This window comes from Chionomys nivalis, chromosome 3 (assembly GCF_950005125.1).
Source record: "Chionomys nivalis chromosome 3, mChiNiv1.1, whole genome shotgun sequence".
Taxonomy (NCBI): Eukaryota; Metazoa; Chordata; class Mammalia; order Rodentia; family Cricetidae; genus Chionomys; species Chionomys nivalis.
The window spans coordinates 4,744,436-4,764,267 of record NC_080088.1 but is presented as its reverse complement, the minus strand read 5'-3'; the positions used below and the strand labels follow the sequence as shown (position 1 = coordinate 4,764,267).

At 51.2% G+C, this 19,832-nt stretch overlaps 1 protein-coding gene across 10 annotated transcripts in view; it reads left to right on the top strand.

The window, feature by feature from the left end:
• The window catches only part of Dop1b (DOP1 leucine zipper like protein B), a 94,123-nt gene that overhangs the window by 33,166 nt on the left and 41,125 nt on the right, over positions 1–19,832 (top strand). For all 10 annotated transcript variants that reach the window (XR_009056806.1, XM_057764016.1, XM_057764009.1 and 7 more), the window contains 10 exons: positions 4,179–4,299; positions 5,908–6,027; positions 7,487–7,577; positions 8,133–8,324; positions 9,695–10,373; positions 11,452–11,723; positions 12,105–12,257; positions 13,474–13,574; positions 14,116–14,306; positions 17,717–19,346. Coding sequence is in view for 9 of the 10 variants with exons in the window: in XM_057764016.1 (XP_057619999.1) it covers positions 4,179–4,299; positions 5,908–6,027; positions 7,487–7,577; positions 8,133–8,324; positions 9,695–10,373; positions 11,452–11,723; positions 12,105–12,257; positions 13,474–13,574; positions 14,116–14,306; positions 17,717–19,346 (3,550 nt within the window). In the remaining variant the exon portion in view is untranslated. The remainder of the gene's footprint in view (positions 1–4,178; positions 4,300–5,907; positions 6,028–7,486; positions 7,578–8,132; positions 8,325–9,694; positions 10,374–11,451; positions 11,724–12,104; positions 12,258–13,473; positions 13,575–14,115; positions 14,307–17,716; positions 19,347–19,832) is intronic.

Below are 19,832 nucleotides of genomic sequence, written 5' to 3'. Positions count from 1 at the left end.
GACCCCTCTCACATGCACACTGTGACCCCTGACCCCTCTCACATGCACACTGTGACCCCTGACCCCTCTTATACACACACTGTAACCCCTGACCCCTCTCACATGCACACTGTGACTCCTGACCCCTCTCACATGTATACTGTGACTCCTGACCCCTCTCACATGCACACTGTGACCCCTGGCCCCTCTTACACATACACTGTGACCCCTTAATAGAGTAAGTCACAAAAAAATCCCACACCAATTTGGAATTATGATTAATAAAAGGGTTATTTATTTAAAGGGAAAAAAACTTACAGATCACCGTCCTAGACAACAGCCTCCTGCACGACCAGGAAAAGCGTCTGATAGTCAGAAGTGGAATCCGAAGCAAGAGAGAGTGGAGGAGGGCTGCTGCTTTTTTTAAAGCGAAAGATACCACACCCCAGTGGGCTGGTATCTCAAAGGCTATTGGCTGAAGGAGCAAAAGTAGCTCCTGCAGCAACCCTTGACCCCTCTTACACACACACTGTGACTCCATCCCCTCCTATCTGTACACTATGGTCCCTGACCCCTCTTATACACACACTGACCCTTACATCTTACATACTGTGGCCTCTGGACCCTCCTGCACACATACTGGGACCCTTGACCCCTCTTACACGCACACTATGACCCCTGACCTTTCTTGCACATACACTATGGCCCCTGAGAATCTGTTGAGGAAAGTTTTCTCTCCCTTTGACACCCCTTCATGATCAGATCTGATGTCTAGTCACCTGAGCACCATAACAGGACAGAGGCTCCGCTCCCCCCCCCCCCTACTGCATTGCATGGTCAAGGGTGTTGGCTAGGAGGCCAGGATAACAAAGAGCCAAGAGCGTCCTTAGGCCACGCAGCCTTTCAGTGGCTAGTTCAGATGTGGCCGTGAGTATCCGTTGTGTGGCAGGGCTGGTGTGACTCTAGGGCAGCAGGATGGAAAGGACACCCCTGCCACTGGGATGTTGGTCTTGTTGCCTTGGAGCTTTTGAGACAGTCTGTCTGTACCCTTCAGGCTGGGATGGAACTTCATGTGTAGCCAGGTGGCTTTGAATCCATCCCCTCCTGCCTCTGCCTCCAAAGTCCTGGGATTATAGACATACCATCATGCTCACTGCAGTTCTCTAAATATTATTACATGTGTCATGTACCATGTGTGCGTGTGCACTCCCACGGGTCCTTGTGCGTGTCACAGTGTACATGTTGAGTCAGAAGGCAACTTTCAGGAGTTGGCTCTCTTCCATGTGGGTCCTCAGAGTCAAACTCAGCTCGTTGGGCTGGGTGGCAGACGTCTCGACAGGTCCTGCCTGCAGTTTTTGCCCAGCAGTTAGTTTGTTCAGGTGGCTTGCATGCCTCATGTGTGTCTCCACACCCCCAACATGAAGGTGGGCCCTCTTGTGATACCCACTTCACAGAGGGAGAGTCCCAAGGTGATTCATGTCCCCAAGGTCCCCCAGTGCCCAAGTCTTCCTTTCCAGGAAGCGCTGCCTTTAACCAACCCTCAGTGTGAGCGTTCTTTCTGGAAGTACCCGTGCTTTCTCTCTTTCTCCCTCCCACCTCTATCCACCAACAGTGGCTCCTAAGATTTCTCTGTATTTGGAAATAAACCCCATCTCAGAAGAGTTGTGTTTTAGCCGAAGAAGTGAGCCGAGTAGTATTAGCATGTTGGGTGCTTGCTGTGTGCCTCGGGGTGATATTCAAAGAAGAAATAGGGGTTAGCATTAGATGTGTGTTCTGTGTCAAAGCTGCCCTGTTGTGAGCCAAGAAGCTGCACCATTTAGCTGGGTACAGGCCAGACTTTCTAGAAGCTGCCGAGTGTTTCCCTTCATATCAAGTAGTTGTTAAATACACTCTTCTGCTGGCTTAGCTGTCTGAGGGACACACACATAGGTCGATAGCAGTTGGTTCTGCGGGAGCAGGAGCACCAAGCAGTCACTTGGTCTCTTTCAGCAGGTGGGCTTTAGCCGTGTCTGCTCCATGAAGGAGGCTGCAAAACACCCTGTGGTAGGAAGCATTTGGCACCCTTCCAAGAGATAAAAGACACACAAACTTATAAAAAATAGTTCTATCACAGGCTGGAGAGATGGCTCATAAGTTGAGAGCACTGGCTGCTCTCCCAGAGGACCAGAGTTCAATTTCCAGCACCCACATAGCAGCTTACAACTGTCTGTTAACTCCAGATCCAGGGATCTGACACGCTCACACAGACATACAGTAGGCAAAACACCAATGCACATAAAATAAGAATAAAGTATTTTTTTTAAAAAAAATGTTCTCTCAGAGGCACATTGTGATTCTCTGGGAAGTATAAAAGATTAAGTTGATTCAAGGCTCAATGTACCTTAGGGTTAGAACATTTGCTTGGTGAGGCCACAGGACTGACCATAGCACTGAAAATAAATGCATGAAAGGCAAATGTGCTATCGCCATTACACAGCGAGAACGTGTTTTCCAAATGCGTGAAAGGCGGATGTGCTATTGCCATTACACAGCGAGAACGTGGCGTTTTCCTTTGCTGAGAGTAGGTGCTTTCATCCCTCCAAATATGCTCAGAAGTCAGCTTGAAACTCTATGCCCTACACACGACCGGGTGGGCCAGGAAGTGGCTCTGATGTGTGGCTGCTGGTGCCTCCATGGCTCTTCTTGAGCTTCTCAGGATTAGACAGGGCAGGGAAGTTGCTCTCCTCTGTGGGTATTTCTCCTGAGTGATGTTTGGCCAAGCAGTTCACGGGTTTGGAATGTGTAGTGTTCAACTGCCTTCACCCAGTGAAAACTGGCTTGGACAACCTACTGGAGCCTGCTGTGACCTTGTGTAGTCAGGAGGAGCTGCACCGCCCCTGCCTGTGTGCCTGTGGGAAGGACCCCATCTATGCCCATGTGTAGCAGTGACTGACACTGAGTGAGCTGTGCAGTAGTGTGCTGCTTTCCTCCAGGTCGTTCCTGCTGCTGCTGCTGCTGCTGTAAAGGCCCAGACAACCCTTGGTTATCACTATACACCTGTAAAGGCCCAGACAGCCCTTGTACCTACACACCTGTAAAGGCCCAGACAGCCCTTGTACCTACACACCTGTAAAAAGGCCCAGACAGCCCTTGTACCTACACACCTGTAAAGGCCCAGACAGCCCTTGGTTATCCCTACACACCAGTAAAGGTTACACCTGTAAAGGCCCAGACAGCCCTTGGTTATAGCTATACACCTGTAAAGACCCAGACAGCCCTTGGTTATAGCTATACACCTGTAAAGGCCCAGACAACCTTTGGTTATAGCTACACACCTGTAAAGGCCCAGACAGCCCTTGTACCTACACACCTGTAAAGGCCCAGACAGCCCTTGGTTATAGCTACACACCTGTAAAGACCCAGACAGCCCTTGGTTATACCTATATACCTGTAAAGGCCTATGCATACGAAGTTATTCCGGGTGTTTTATGTGTGCCTTAGTATTATTGGTTTAAAATTTGATGGATAAGGGTTGGGGTGTAGCTCAGTTGGTAGAATGCCTGCCCAGCATCAGGAAACAGCATCCAGTCTCTGAAGAAGGACGCTTAAAAGAAATCCCACACTAGCTCAGAATTGAGAATAATAGAGGTTTATTTATTCAGGGGTAGACTCACAGATCACAGTCCTCTGCTGGAACAGGGAACAACAACCAAATCCCGCAGCCAGAAAAGAGACCAGACATGTGCTTTACAGCAGCGTGAATAGTATAAGAGGCCACGTCCAAGTGGGCTGGTAACTTAAAGGTGGTAGGAATTTTTACAGCAAATCTCTTATCATACAAACCAGGCATGGCCGGGTGATGGTGGCGCATGCCTTTAACCTTTAATCCCAGCACTCGGGAGGCAGAGGCAGGCGGATCTCTGTGAGTTCGAGACCAGCCTGGTCTACAGAGCTAGTTCCAGGACAGGCTCCAAAGCCACAGAGAAACCCTGTCTCGAAAAAACAAAACAAAAAAACAAACAAACAAACAAACCAGGCATGGTGGCAAAAGCCTGTTTTTCCTTGCACTCAGGAGGTGGAGGCAGGAGGACCAGAAGTTCATAATAATCTTTGGTTGTGTAGAGAGTTTGAGGCTAGCCTGGGCTAGAGACCGTGTCTCAAAACTCACAAACATTTGACTGTGGTATTAGTTCTTTTCTAACTGTTTTCTCTTATTTCAGGACCCCAAGTGGTTGAGAATTTATTTCTGGAAGTCATCAGAGCCTTTTATTCTTACTGTCATGATGTCCTTGGCTCTGACCTTAAACTTAGCTACACTCAGAGTGGGAATCTGCTAGCAAGGTATGAGCACAGCCTTCACATCACACATCCACCCCCTCCATGGTCCCCCTCCGTGGTCCCCCTCCATGGTCCCCTTCCTCCGTGGACCCCCTCCGTGGTCCCCTCTTCCGTGGTCCCCCTCCGTGGTCCCCTTCCTCCGTGGACCCCCTCTGTGGTCCCCCTCCATGGTCCCCTCTTCCGTGGTCCCCCTCCGTGGTCCTCCTCTGTTCTTCAGTGTGAATCATCAAGTGCTCCACAGGTTGGAGTGCCGTGACGGTCCCTCTTTAGGAATGTGGGAGAGCTTAATCTGGTCCCTCCTAACCCACAACAGGGAGTGTTACTGATCAAACATGGATGTCATTCAGCAAAGGCAACTTGATCTACAGTGCACAAGTGGGGAGGCCCGGGGGAAGGGGACTCGGAGGGTGGGAGGGAGGAAGTTCAGAAATGGGGCATGCCGGTCTTCACATGAATTAATAAATAGAGCCACTTCTTTACTCTTCACTGTTAAGCACTTGCTTTCTGCCTAGATCAGTAGTGTGTGTACTAAATTTTATTCTCTTATTTTTCTGGTTTATTTGTTATAAATGTCCTGAGGGGTTTGTTGTGGTGGTTTTTTTCCTTTCTCAGAAAATAAGGATTTTTTTTTTAATTTGAAAGCAATAGATGTTTATTGTAGAATACCCTGATATTTGAAGCTACCAAAAACAGCAGAAATACTATCTTCCATACTCCTACTCTCCTGTGAGGAAAAAGGTCTCCACTGCTTCCAGACCCTCCTGCATGCTTACACACACTGACCCGCTCACAGCCCATAGATGGAGCTGCGTGGTGTCACTGAGTACAGCTGGGGCCTGCTCTCCACTCTTTTCCTCTGGAATGTGATGCCCAAGCTTCCTCATCAGGAGCTTGTCATTGAGTAAATCCTGCTGGAACAGCCAGTCCCTTGCTGATTGACACACTTTTCTGGTGGTTTCCACTTTTTCCATGTTTTCAAATGGTCACATATCTCCTTGTACACATGTAAGGATTCCTGTAGCGTAGAGGGCTTTGCCTAGCCTTAGATACACATTTAAAACTGTTTGTGGTGGCCTGGGCATGACCTGTCTAGTGTGTCCAAGGTCCTGGGTTTAATATCCAGTATCATAGTAAATATATAACATTGTAGCCAAGTCTCCCTGCTGAACCTACAGTTGGGTGGGTAGGGGTGGGCATCGGTGCTGAGTGTCGTGTTCTTCACACAATAACTCTCACATCTGTTTCTAAGAGATCCAGTGGTAAGAACACTGTCTAGCAGGGAGTTATTCTCATGGGGGATGTGGCTGTTGGCACGTTGCTCCTGCTCATGCAGGCAGTGATAGGCAACACATTAGGGGCAGGAGGGGTCAGGACAGGCTTCTTCATGGTGCATCGTGCACACATATGAAACTGCCAGAGGAGAGATAAAAATGTTTTAAAAGCTGTTATTCAGGGAGGCCTGTGGAAACGCTTTCCTAGAATTGAGACAGCAGCATTTGTGTCCTGATCAGAGTTTGTCAGAGGCTGAGCACAGCCGTGGGGCGGCATCTTCAGCGCTCGTCCTGTAGTTCGGATCCCATCAGTCACTTAGCTGCTTTCCCTCCTCTGCAGCACAATCAAAGAAAACAGACACGCCTCCGAGATCGTGAAGACGGTCAATTTGCTGTTCTCGTCACTCAGCACAGACTTCCTGTGGGATTACATGGCGCGGTGTTTCGAGAAGTGTTTTAAGTGAGTGGGCCTCTGAGGACGACGTGTGGGGAGGAGCCGGTGATGGTTCTGGGGCTGCATGGAGGCCAGGGTCTCACCAGTAGTGACTGTCAGTGGTCTCTCCTGAGCTTCAGAGGCCAGTGACTCAGGGCTGGGAGTCATGTAGGTCTCTAATAGGATGGAGACTGTCTGGGCCACAGGATCCTGGGCCACTCTGTTACTCACGAAATCCTAACTTCAGAAAGCCTCTGCCCGTGTTCTCTTGTTTACCAGTGCAGCCTCCCCTGCAAGCCCTGTCTTCTTCTCTAGGCATAGGCGCATGTCTCTGTGCTGAACACGGACTCTTCGGTCTTCTTAGTGTGAGATGGGCTTAAAGTGGTCATGTTTAAGGCTATTGTGATGAGCTCAGGGCCCCTATTCATCCAGCGGTGAATGCCACATGGGCTCACGAGTCCAACCCATTCTTCAGGGCCTGGAACTGTGAAGGGAACTTCCCATGTAAACTTTGACCACGCGTGTCCTGTAGCTACAAAGCCTGAGGTGAATTCTTTGGGCAGCCTCATGAAATGCAGGCATTTTGTTCTCATACTGTGGACCTGTGAGGAAGCGGCCAGAGACATAAAAGGTCCTGTCTAGCGCAGTAGATCAGTACCTGCCAGAATAGGGTTCTGCAGGAACCTCTGCATCCCCAGAACCAGGTCCAGATGGCTTTCCCAGAAGACATCTCATAGGGGTCTCTCAGGGGACCTCAAAAGTAAAACAAAGGTGGGTGTGATGACGTACACACTCGACCCCAGCACTCAGGAGGTAAAAGCAGGAGAATTTCTGCGAGTTCAAGGCCAGCCTGACCTACATGCCAAGTTCCATGTCAGCAGGGTTATATAGTGAGACTTTGTTTCAAAAACAAACAAACAGAAAAAAAAGCAAAAATAAACAAACACTAAAAACAGTCTGACTCATGTTGTGTAACATAGGCTGGTTCCTGTTGCCCTGGAAACGAGTCTTTGGTTTGGCACTAGGCACTTGCAGCCATACATAGTGACATTGTTGTGTTTCTCCTGGATGCTAAGTCCACGCCTGGACAAATCTGATTAAGTCAGAAGCAGTTTGTCCCAGAGACGTTCAAGCAGCGCTCTCTAGGGCATCTCCACACGAGGTGGTCTGACACCAGAACCGAGATATGAGGCTCACAAAAGCTGTCTTCCACTGTGCTGGAAACTGTAAGATGTTTGCAATTGAGCTGGTCAAACCTGCAATTCCAATGCCTTTGGAGCTAGCCAGGGCTACTCTAGTGAGGTCCTGTCTCAGAAACAAAACCAGCCTTTAATCCCAGGAGGCAGAGGCAGGCCAATCTCAGTGCTACATAGAGAGACCCTGACTCGATAAACAAACAAACAAAAAGCCTTAAAAACTAAACAGAAAAGTTGTGTGCAGTGACTGTGGGAGAGAGGACTAACCTTCTGTCCTGTGCTTGGCCTAGACCAGTGAAGCAGCCGGTAGCCATCGGCCCTCCCCCCACCGTCTCGGAGCTCTGCACCCTCCTGGTGTTCCTGCTGGATGTGATCCCCTTGGTAGGTGCACGCGGTGCTCCCCATGTACACAGTGCCATCTCTGCTGTCTTGTCAGGATGTACCGATAGAATCTCACGGTTTTGTCACGACGGGACCAATCCCGGGCCTCCTGCCTGCTGAGCACACACTTGCCTGACCTGTGCTCCCAGGCTTTATGTTTTTGCTGCGTTTTTTGTTTGTTTTGATTTTTCAAGACAGGGTTTCTCTGTGTAGCCCTGGTTGTCCTGGAACTCTCTCTGTAGACCAGGCTGGCCTCAAACTCACAGAGATCCGCCTGCCTCTGCCTCCCGAGTGCTGGGACTGAAGGTGAGCACCACCACCGCCAGGCTCATCCTTGCTGTTTTAATTGAAGAGACTGTAAATTCTGGGCCTGGTAGTAGGCTGATGGGCAGTTTGCCAGCTAGTGAATGACGCAGGTGACAGTGCGGGACTTCATCCGAGAGAACGTAATGCTGCTGGCTTGGGGTTAATGGAAACCCCCTAAGCTGCTGTCCTGAGGCGCTTGCTTTCCCGCTGGGCCAGCGAGGGTGAGTGGCTGACCCTTCTGTGTTGCAGGAGCTCTACTCGGAGGTGCAGACTCAGTACCTCCCACAGGTGCTTGGCTGCCTGCTGCAGCCTCTTGCTGAGGAGGTGGAGGCCCTGAGCTTAGCTGAGCTCACACACGCTTTGAAGACATGTTTCAAGGTGCTGAGCAAAGTCCAGATGCCTCCCTCCTACCTAGACATGGAGCCCAGCAGCGAGAACTCGGTATGTGCCTCTGAGGAGTGGGAGGTAATGGGCACGGTTTGGATAGCAATATGGACAGGAAGATGTGCAGCCACTGTGCTGAGGACACTTGTAAGGGTTAGTTCATTTCACCCACTCCCATGCCGCAGCACCGCCGTGCATGGCTAGACAGTGCTAGTAACTGCAGGTGGCCCTTCCATTGCAAGTTTGTATGCATGTGACTTGACATGCGTAAAAAGCAAACCCAGTATGCCCTGAATTAGCAGTGTGGCTTAAATAACAGAAATCACTTTTCTCAGTTTGGAGCGCCAGGTTGTTTTCTCCCAGAGTAAATAAAAAATCTGCCCAGACCACTTTACAAGCTTCTCTGGGCTCGTTGGCCACCTGTGGTGCTTCAGGCTTGCCAAAATTTTACCCCCTCCACCCCTACCCCTACCCCATCTCTGCGTTTATATGCATGTGGTGTTCTGTGTGTGCAGTCTGTGCCTAAATTCCCCCTTTTAATGAAGACAACAGCCTGTTTGGATTTAGGCTACCCAGATGCCCCCACTTAGGAGGTGCTAAGACCCTTTCCTCACATAAGGCCCCACTACAGGCTCTGGAGGTTAGGGCTTGAACACCTATCTGGGGACGCAGTTCATCATAACCTGCTCCGTGTGGTCATTTTGTCTGTATTTCTCCCAGACTGTACCATGGGGAAACCCTTGTGTGTTTGGTACAGCAGTATCGACCTTTGTAATTTCGTCATGCCTTCTGTGATGTGGACTTGTAACTGCTTTCCATGATGGGATGTTTAGATTCCCCTTGGTTCTCACTATTAAGGAGGTGCAGTCAGCGTCATCCTATAGTGTGTAGGTGGATGTCAGTGTTTTTGAAGGGTAGAGTTTTGTCAGTGGGCTGCAACCAAAAGCCATGATTGATCCTTTGAAACTAAACAGTTACAGGCTTGGGATTCAAGGGGATACTGAGGCAGATTGCTCTTTAGATTGTTCTTAGATGAGTTGGTAGTGCTGCAGACAGACAGGTAGACAGCAGCAGCGTGCTGGGCCTCTGAGGAGAGCTCAGACCCACATGACAGAGTGGCCACCCCGTCTTCATTTTCACTGGAACAAGGGTGGGAAGGAGATTAAAAAGCTCCTGATTTTAGCCCACAGCTGACTATTGCCAGAGGTGACCAGCGAGTTTGGAGAATGTCAGATGATCCATAAGTGTCCTTCCAGGCCGGCCATTACTGGGGGGTTAAGGGAGGTGTCAGTAGGGCAGGGAAGGCAAGCATCTAGAAAAACAGCTTCAGGTCTGGAAACTAAATTACCGTGGTTACTGCTATTGTCATGGTTTATCCAGACTGGAAGAGCCAAGGGGGTGGGACACAGCTTTTCCTTGTGTTTCAGAGTCCAGTAAAAGGAGAAAACAGTGACGTCATCTTGGATACAAAGGCTGTAGTCGCAGGCGATGAAGAGGCTTCCTTCCCCCCACTGAAATCCGAAGACAGTGGCATCGGGCTCAGCGCCTCCTCTCCAGAGCTCTCTGAGCACCTAAGGGTGCCTCGGGTGTCTGCTGAGAGGGATGACATCTGGAAGAGGGCCGGGAGCATGCAGAGGACATTTCTTTGCATCCAGGAGCTCATTGCCAACTTCGCCAGCAAGAACATTTTTGCAGCATCACTGACAGTGTCTGGGGAGGAGCGCAAACCTGAGGAGCCCACGGAGAAGAGCAACAAGGGCCAGACACCAAGCATCAGCCACTCTGGCAGGAAGGGCTCGTGGGATCCCAAACCCATCACCGTGCCCCAGTTTAAACAAATGCTTTCAGACTTGTTCACGGCACGCGGGTCTCCCTTTAAGATGAAAAGTTCAGAGTCACTGTCCTCTGTGCCCAGCAGCCCACAGAGAAAAGCTGGGACAGAATGGGACATTGACCAGGTGGTCATTGAGTTGGTGGGCTCCAAGGAGGACTGTAGGGAGGCCTTCGCCGCCGCCTGCCACCTGCTGCTGGACTGTGCCACCTTCCCTGTCTACCTGTCTGAGGAGGAGACCGAGCAGCTCTGTGAGATGCTCTTCCAGGCTCCAGGTGAGAGGGTGGTCAGGAATCCTGTGATGTCCAGCTTCCTACAGTCATGTCCACCAAGAAGGGGGACGGGGAGAGCTCCTGGTCAGATGATAACACATGGTTTGGGGTCATTTTAGATTAGGGAAGATCACTCAGTAAACTCTGCAGAGATCCCTAAATCTGAAAACTCGTGGCTCAGAAGCACACCGGACACCAAGCCTTTGCTTAGGGGACTCGCCCCAGCCATACCCATTTGCCCTCTAGTTTCTGCTGACTGCATCAATGTTAGCTTGCTGACTCCTCGGCTTGTCTGTGTCTGTAGACCTGTGGCCCACCTGGACATCTCCTGAAAGGTACCCGAAGTTGCTAGACCCGTCTGCCATCACTGCCATCACAAAGCTGAGAGGCTTAGCAGACACTTCCTGTCCCATAGTTCCAGAGACCAGAGCAAGGTGGCAGCAGACCCACACTCGATGTCTTCCAAGCTGGCGGTGTGGCCAGCAGTCTTGGGCTCACAGTGTCACTCCAGTCCGTTCACACAGGCTGCTCCTGAGAAGGCACCAGGCACAGTGGGTTAGGGATAGATTAGCTAATATTGTTACTGTTGCTGCCGTGGCCAATTACCTGGCAGGAGCAACCTGAGGGAGAGAGGTTTATTTTACCTGAGAGTTTCAGGAGACAGGGAAGGGACAGCAGCTGGGACAGCCCGACCTACAGAGGTGAAACATGAGGTGGCCGCTGCGTATATCCTGGCAGATCCAGAGGCAGGAGAAAGACAATAGAGACAACAGGCCTTCACAGGCCACTTCCTGCTGACCTGCCTCCAACATGCAGGCTTGAAAACTTTCCAGAGCAGCGCTCCCAGCTGGGGGTCGGGTGTTCCAACACAAGCCTCCTGGGACAAGTCAGGTCTAATCACAGCACAGGTCCACCCTGATGAGGTTCGTCTTAGCCTGAGTCTCTCTAGGAAGGCCTCCTTGTCAAGGTCATCTACAGATGTGTGCACTGCTGTCCAGGTGACTGTGCGGAGTGAGTGCTGTGGCATCTGAATGGAGAGCCTTCACCTGCTTGCTTCTTTCTCCACCTGGTGTCCTTCTAGGAGCCAACAATTGCAGCTTCCCGTCCTGGCTGAAGTCCCTCATGACCATCTGCTGCTGTGTGAACGACTGTGCCCTCCAGAACGTAGCCATCGCCACCCTGCTGGAAGTGATCAACCACTCCCAGTCCCTAGCTCTCGTCATTGAAGACAAGATGAAGCGCTACAAAACCTCAGGCAACAACCCGTTTTTTGGCAAGTTACAGATGGTGACGGTGCCTCCCATCGCTCCTGGGATTCTGAAGGTCATTGCGGAGAAAACAGACTTCTATCAGGTGTGTCTCCCCGGGAACACGTGCGCGTAGATCAGCGGGCCTTTTCCTCAGACCTGTTAATTGGACATTGCCCTGGAGACTGGCACAAGGGCTGTGAATGTCCAGCGACAATGGAGGGTTGGGAGGCCTGGGTCTGCCTGGTCTGTCTCTGCATCCAGCTCCTGGTGGCCTCTGCCCCTTAGCAGGTGGGGCAGAAACCTCTCTCAGCATGGGTGCTGTCTCTGCAAGCAAGCTCTGGTGCAAGCAGCGGGGCCTCTTGGCCAGGCAGCTCCTCGTGGGTTTCTGCTTGGTCCTGTGCCTTGGTGACATGTCAGTGGGCTCTCAAGAGCCTCACTTAGCAAATGTAAACAGAGGCACGGGTGTTAACTCCTTTTCCCTCAGAGGGTGGCTCGTGTGCTCTGGAATCAGCTGAACAAGGAGTCCCGAGAGCATCACGTCACCTGTGTGGAGCTGTTCTACCGCCTGCACTGCCTGGCTCCGACGGCCAACATCTGTGAGGACATCATCTGCCACGCCCTGCTGGACCCCGACAAGGTGAGCCTTGCACCTGTCCCTCCGTGCCACGGCCGACGGGCTGCTGAGTCAGTCCCACTTGGCATGCCCAAAGCAGACTGTACCCCCCAGGCCAAGTCTCTTCTGAGCACAGCGAGTGTCCTGATGAGCGGAGGTATTCTGGAAGCCCAGGGCTGGGAGAGTCTGGGAGCCATAGCCATTCCTTTTAGGGTCCTGAAAGATGCAGTTGTGTCCATGTTGAGGCTCACCATGGAGACTTGCCCAACTCCCTTAAAGTCGGGACTTGCAGCCTTTAGAGCCGTTTGTAAGCATAGTTGTAGAGAGTTATCGGCCTTCTGAGAACTTTCTGCCAATTGGTTGTTCTTGTTTTTTAAGGTTCACGGGCCTGACATTTCCAGGGTATACAAGGAAACTGTGTTCTGTGTTTTCCTTGGACCATAGGACTTGGGTGTGATTCTGGTCACTATGATGCCAAATCCCTTTTTAAAGACTTATTTAATTTTATTGTATGTGTATGTTTTGCTTGTATGCATGTAAACACGTATTTCAGTAAACATACCTCTAAAGCCAGGAGAGATGGTGCATGCCTTTTAATCCCAGCACTTGAGAGGCAGAGGCAGGAGCATCTCTGTGAGTTCTAGGACAGTCTGGGCTCTGCAGAGGGGGCAAGAGAAGTGAGCAGATGCAGGCTTTTCCTTTCTGGTCAGGACTCTGGTGAGAGCATCGTGTCTTGGCTAGAATTGCTTCCTGCTCTGGTGACTCCATTTGTTATGTAAATATTTTTACATGTATTTGTGTAAGAGTGTGTGTATGTCACAGGGACAACTTGGCAGAGTCAGTTTTCTCCTACCGTTGTGGGTCCCCAATATTGAACTCAAGTCAACCAGGTTTGTTAGCAAGTCCTTTTTACCCTATGGCCCATCTCTTTGGCCCTGTATTCATTGTTTAAATGGATGTTGGAGTTGAGCCTGCTGTGACAGGCCAATGCTCCCTTCCCGGGTGGGGGGGCGGGGGGGGCGGGGGGGCGGGGATTCCAGGTTCAAGGCCAGCCTGCACAACCAAGACAGCCCCTATGTCAGAATCAAAACAAAACAAAAAAGTGTTAAGAGGGCTAAGTAGAAGATTGCTTGGAGTACCCCAAGGCTCAACCCCCAGTACTACAAATAAATAAAATCCTTATAGTGACTCATAAGGTCTAGGATGAGACCAAGTTCCTCCTGTTTATCTCCTGATCAAGGGAACAAGGCTGGAAGCTCTGTTTCGATTTTCCGTGATCTGGCATCTGACACGGGAGATCCAGGGCAGTCGTGTGACGTCCCACAATCGCTCCTTTGACAGGTGAGGGGGTTCTTCACTGTGATCTGCCATTCTCAGCCAAGTCTTGTGTGGACTCGGGAGGGAGACAGGTGAAACTGGCGGCAGGACGCCCTGTGACCCTGTGACCCTGCGACCCTGTGACCCTGTGACCCTGTGCTTGACCTCATTCTGTGCTGCACAGAGCACCGTGTCCGTAGTCCTGTCATTTCATGTGGCCCAGAAGTGTAAGACGCTTCTGAAGATTTCCACGTGGTAGGGATGGGGAACCCACCCTGCCTCGGTAGCTCGCCCTGACCAGAAGACATCCCCCGGGATAGGGATGGTCTCCCGACTAAGGGGCCACTTCACGCTTAGGATGCCATATTCTTTGGTGTATTCCACTCTGCTTTGGCTGAGCCATGTGTTCACTGTGACTCTAAAAGCACAGCACGCAGCTGAGCACACAGCCTATCGTTCCCTTGGTCTGTAAGGCCATGACGATGCTCCCCGAGGTGTCTGTGTCTGCGTTCAGTGCCTGGCATGCAGGGGCAGCAGAGTGGGGGCTCAGTGGCGTCTCTTGTAGGTCCTTGTTTGTCGTCCTGGACAGCCTGGCTTGTACAGATGGCGCCATCAGTGCGGCAGCCCAGGGCTGGCTGGTGCGTGCGCTCTCCCTCGGGGACGTGGCCCGCATCCTCGAGCCCATGCTGCTGCTGCTGCTCCAGCCCAAAACCCAGAGGACCTCCATCCAGTGCCTGAAGCGGGAGAACTCAGCCGGTGAGCAGCTGCTGAGCCCCGGGGAGGGAGGCCTGCTCTACCTACATGGGGTGACCGTCCCTAGTAAGTTTGTGGGGACGCTGAACATTTAAGCACCATAGGATCTAGCACTTTGAACTGGTAGGTGTGGACTGCTGTTTTCACTGAAGTATTTGAAATATGCCATGTTACTATTAACTATGGTCACCTTGGTGCTACCAGAGGGCAGCAGCCTTCACACCTTCTGGCTAGCATGTTCCCTTGCTTCCCAACCCAGCCTCTGGCAGCTGCCTCTGCTCTTGCTTCACCTCTGTGGGAGCAGATCCTGACTCTTCTCACCATAAAAGAAACGGCGAAGTGAGATATGTGGATGATTTCTTTAACTATTTCATGATATGCGTACGCATTTGAAGAGCCCCATTCCATCCTGTCACGGCTCGTGCTTGTTATTTTTCAATGCAATACTTTTCAAATTACTTAGAAAGCACTGGGATTCCTGATTTTCTCACCAGAGAAAAGAATCCACGTGTCTCTAGCACAGATAGGACATCCTTGCCGGCATCCAGAAAGCTAAGCCTCCTCCCTTGTCTAGCAGAGTGTGGGGCCTGCGTGTGAGCACCATTGTTAAATGACGTTGCCATGAGGCTCTCTGAGTAGATCTGCAACCCCAAATCTAGGATAGTTTTGGGTGACTAAAAATGTCAGTTTGTGTGGAATCTGCTAATCTTTCAGAAAGAGACAGCACCACCCTGAGGTAAGTGGAGGAAAATCAAGTGGCCTCCCCTGTACCTGTGCAAGGTTCTTCCCTGAACCTGTAACTGCTGATGAACCTTAGGGGGGAAGGTGACCTCCCCTGTGCAACGTTCCTCCCAGAACCTGTAACTGCTGATGGTCCTTAGGGGGAAGGTGACCTCCCCTGTACAAGGTTCTTCCCTGAACCTGTAACTGCTGATGGACCTTAGTGGGGAAGGTAACCTCCCCTGTGCAAGGTTCTTCCCTGAACCAGTAACTTCTGATGGACCTTAGTGGGGAAAGGTGACCTCCCCTGTGCAAGGTTCTTCCCTGAACCTGTAACTGCTGATGGTCCTTAGGGGGAAGGTGACCTCCCCTGTACAAGGTTCTTCCCTGAACCTGTAACTGCTGATGGTTCTTAGGGGGGAAAGGTGACTGCCTCCTCAGAAGGAGACTGATTGATTCCACTTCCTAAGAAAGGGCGCTTAGAGAAATATAAACCAATTGCCCACCACCCTACGCTCTAGTATTTCTTTTGTCATTTGTTTTACATGTATTGTGTGTGTGTATGTGTGTGCACATGTGCCACACACGTGTATGGACAAATGCATGCCATGATACATGTGCAGAGGTCAGAGGTCAGCTTGCAGGAATTCTTTTCCTTTTCACCCGGCAAATCCCAAGGATCAAGCTCAGGTCCTCGGCTTAGTGGCAGCATGCTTTCTGCTGCCAGCCCCCGCCCTGCCTCCTGCTCTTTAGAGCTCCCCTGCTCTGCTTCTTTGGACTCATCTCTGCGCTGCCTCACCACTTCCCATCAGCACTGCCTGGTGCTGCAGCCTGCTCCCTGCTAATGCAGAAGTCCACCGTCCGCCCCACTGTGCCTGCACTGCTGTGGACTGAGCGCTCGCAGGCTTTCCATCTCTGCTCTGCTTTTCCTTCCTCTCCCAGTCTCGCTTGTGTTCATAGCATAGTCCTTTTGAAAGCTACAAGCCAAGAATTTTCATGGTATCAAAGCCCTTTGATTTTCACCTCTTTTTAAAGAACGGTTGAGGGCTAGAGGGATAGCTCAGAGGTTAACAGCACAGGCTGCTCTTCCAGACATCCTCAGTTCAATTCCCAGCAACCACTTGGTGGCTCACGACCATCTATAATAGGATCTGATACCCTCCTCAGGCCTACATGCAGGCAGAATATTCATATGAGGAAGGAAGGAAGGAAGGAAGGAAGGAAGGAAGGAAGGAAGGAAGGAAGGAAGGAAGGAAGGAAAGAGGGAGGGAGGGAGGGAGGGAGGGAAGGAAGGAAGGAAGGAAGGAAGGAAGGAAGGAAGGAAGGAAGGAAGGAAGGAAGGACGAATGAAGAATGAACTTGAGGGTTGATATTTAAAAGTGCTGTATATTTCCTCAATGCAGAAATATTATTGTGCTTATTTTAAAATTGAATATTGAGTAGGCGTAGTGGCTCACACCTATAATTCTAGCATTTGATAGACTGGGGCAGGAGGATCATCACCTTGAGGCCAATCTGGGTTACTAAAGGAAATTCCCATTGAAAACAGTAGCAAAAACAAAACAATTTGGTATGGAGCAGGGCCTGGGTTCGGATCCTCGGCGCTCACATAAATGCTGGATGGACACAGCAGTCCTCCTGTAATTCCAGCACTCGGGAAAGAGACAAACTCCGCAGAACAAGCTGCCTAGCTGTGTCCGAGAGCTCTGACTTCACCTAAGAGAGGAAGCCTCTAGACGTTAGCCTCAGGCCTCCACACATGCCCACACGGATGTGCCCACATGCATCTGAGCGTACATACATACGTACACACACAAAGAAACATCTCTCTCTCTCACACACATACACACATGTTCTCAAAAAAGAAAATTAAAACACCCCACAAAAATTCAGAAGTAAAGGCATTACCGACAATGCCAGCTGATGAGCTGGGGCGTTGGCGGATTGCCGATGCCCTGCCTCTGCTCTTTCACAGCTCCTGTGTTCCAGCTGTTCTGCAGCTGAGTCCTCCCTTTGTCTTGTACGTGCCTCGTATCCATGCTTGCAGATACACGCTGTAACAGTCCAGCAGCCTCTGTCACAGTCCTGCACCCGTGCTGTGTCTTGTGCTCGCCTTCCTGTCTTCACACCTTTCAGTGCATGCCCTGCCCTCACAGCTTTGAAATACACCCATATGTCTGTGTAATGCATTTCTGAAGAGGACAATTCTGCAAGAAAATCGTTTATATTTTTTCAAAGTTCCTTCTCCCAAGTTTATAATAAAGACAGAACTGATGTGTGCAGCAGATACAGTGGCTCCCAGTGCAGGCCCCGGCCCTCAAGTACCTTACTGAGGACAAGCGAGACTTTGTTATGAAACAAAAACAAACCCAAAAGTTGCTATAACAAACCCTTGACAGTGGAACTAAATCTGACAGCCTCCTGAATGTTCTAAAGAGCCGATGTGCCTGTTCCGGCACCCAGCTTTGTGTGATGCTGGGGATTGAATCAGGGCCTTCTGCACTCTAAGGCGGCACTCTTCCCTCTGAGCTAAACGTATCTGTGCTGCTGTGTCTGTGTTTTACCCATGACGTAATCTAGGCTCGGGTGCAGTTCCAGTGCTCGTTGTCTGTTTAAGCTCATTGTCCCCTCGTAGCTAAGTTGTCATCCCTAGACATGCTGGTCTAAAGTCCTTTGTCATTTGTGATCTCCAGAGGACGTACATCGCTGGCTTAACAGGAAGAAGCCCCCGTTCAAAGAGGCGTGTGGGGTGTCTGAGCTGCAAGAAGCTGCCTCCGAGGAGCGCCTGCCTCTAGGCCAGTTCACCACAGTGGATCGTGAAGCCATCTGGGCTGAAGTCGAGAAGGAACCGGAGAGGTGCCCACCGAGGAGCGACCTGAGTGAGGAAGACCTGCCCTACTACATGGACCTTCCAGACAGGATGGCCTCTGGTGGCCCGGACAGCAGTGAGCACACGGAGTCTGCAGACACGAGCTCTGGCCACACTGACAGTGAGAGCACATCCCCGTTCTCGTCTCCCTCCCATGACCTGCGTGACCTGAGCCACGAGGAGAACTGCTGTGCACCCATACCCATCGGCAGCAGGGTGTACTCGAAGCGAGCAGGCCTGCTGGCAGCCTTCCAGCCAGAGAGCGCCAAGTCCAACGCCAAGCTAAGCCTAGCACGAGCAGACTCGGACAAGACACAGGCTTCTGAGTCGCTTTCCAGTGACGAGGAGGCTGACGTGGAGCTCCAAGCCATCACTACATCGAGGTTGTTGAAGCAGCAGAGAGAGAAGCAGGAGACCCTCGAGGCCTTGTTCAAACACATCTTGCTCTACTTGCAGCCCTACGACTCCCAGAGGGTCCTCTATGCCTTCTCCGTGCTGGAGGCTGTGCTCAAGACCAACCCCAAGGAGTTCATTGAGGCTGTGTCCAGGACCGGCATAGACACCAGCTCCACTGCACACCTCAATCTCATCTCCAACCTCCTGGCCCGCCACCAGGAGGCTCTTGTTGGCCAGAGTTTTTATGGCAAGCTGCAAACCCAAGCCCCCAATGTGTGCCCCCACTCCCTGCTGATTGAGCTCCTCACCTATCTCTGCCTGAGCTTCCTGCGGTCCTACTACCCATGCCACCTTAAGGTCTGCCACAGGGACATCCTCGGCAACCGTGATGTGCAGGTCAAGAGCGTGGAGGTTCTGATTAGGATAACGACGCAGCTGGTCTCAGTGGCCAAGTCCTCGGAAGGGAAGAACGTGGAGTTTATCCACAGCCTGCTGCAGAGATGCAAGGTCCAGGAGTTCGTCCTGCTCTCGCTGTCGGCCTCCATGTACACCAGCCAGAAGCGCTATGGCCTGGCCACCGCTGACCGAGGCATGGCCCTGGTGGAGGACAGCCTCTTTGAGGAGAGCCTCATCAACCTGGGGCAGGACCAGATCTGGAGCGAGCACCCGCTGCAGATTGAGCTGCTCAAACTCCTGCAGGCACTCATCGTCCTTGAGCACCACCTGGGCCAGGGGCAGGAGGACGCTCAGAGTCAGCCAGCCCTGTCCCGAGAGTGGCAGAGGGCCCTTAACTTTCAGCAGGCCATTGGCGCCATGCAGTACGTGCAGCCCCACCCCCTCACCTCCCAGGGTCTGCTGGTCTCAGCCGTGGTGCGGGGTCTGCAGCCCGCCTATGGCTATGGCATGCACCCCGCCTGGGTGAGCCTGGTCACACATTCCTTACCATACTTTGGAAAGTCTCTGGGCTGGACGGTGACACCCTTTGTTATCCAGATTTGCAAAAATTTGGACGAGCTGGTCAAGCAGTACGAAAGCGAGTCTGTCAAGCTATCTGTCAGGTATGCTGAACTTGATGCTCTAAATAAACCCCACACAGCTACCCAGCCCATCTCAGAGTTGCTAGTCAGTTGAGCCTGTTAGTTTTGCAAAGCAGAAATAAACCAAACCAGAACCACCTTCAGAGTAAGTCTAAAACACCTTAGACCATTTCTCGATAAGATCAAAGATGCCTATACATTTTTGGGGGGGAGCATTTTATTTCACCAAGCACAGCACAGTGACTTCTCTCTACCTTCTGTGTTTAAGTGTTGGACTGAAAACCATCATGGCTTCATGATCTTTTAAATTCTCAAGCCCAGCATCTCATTTTTCCCCAGCATGACTATTTTTATTGATTATTTTAGGGTTTCACATATTACACCCTGATCACACTCACTTCCCTGTCTTCCCAGTCCATCCACCCATCCCCCACACCTCCCTACCGTCTACCTGCATCCCTTGAGAAGAAAGAAATACCAAGTCTAATCTGTGTTGCCCATACACTC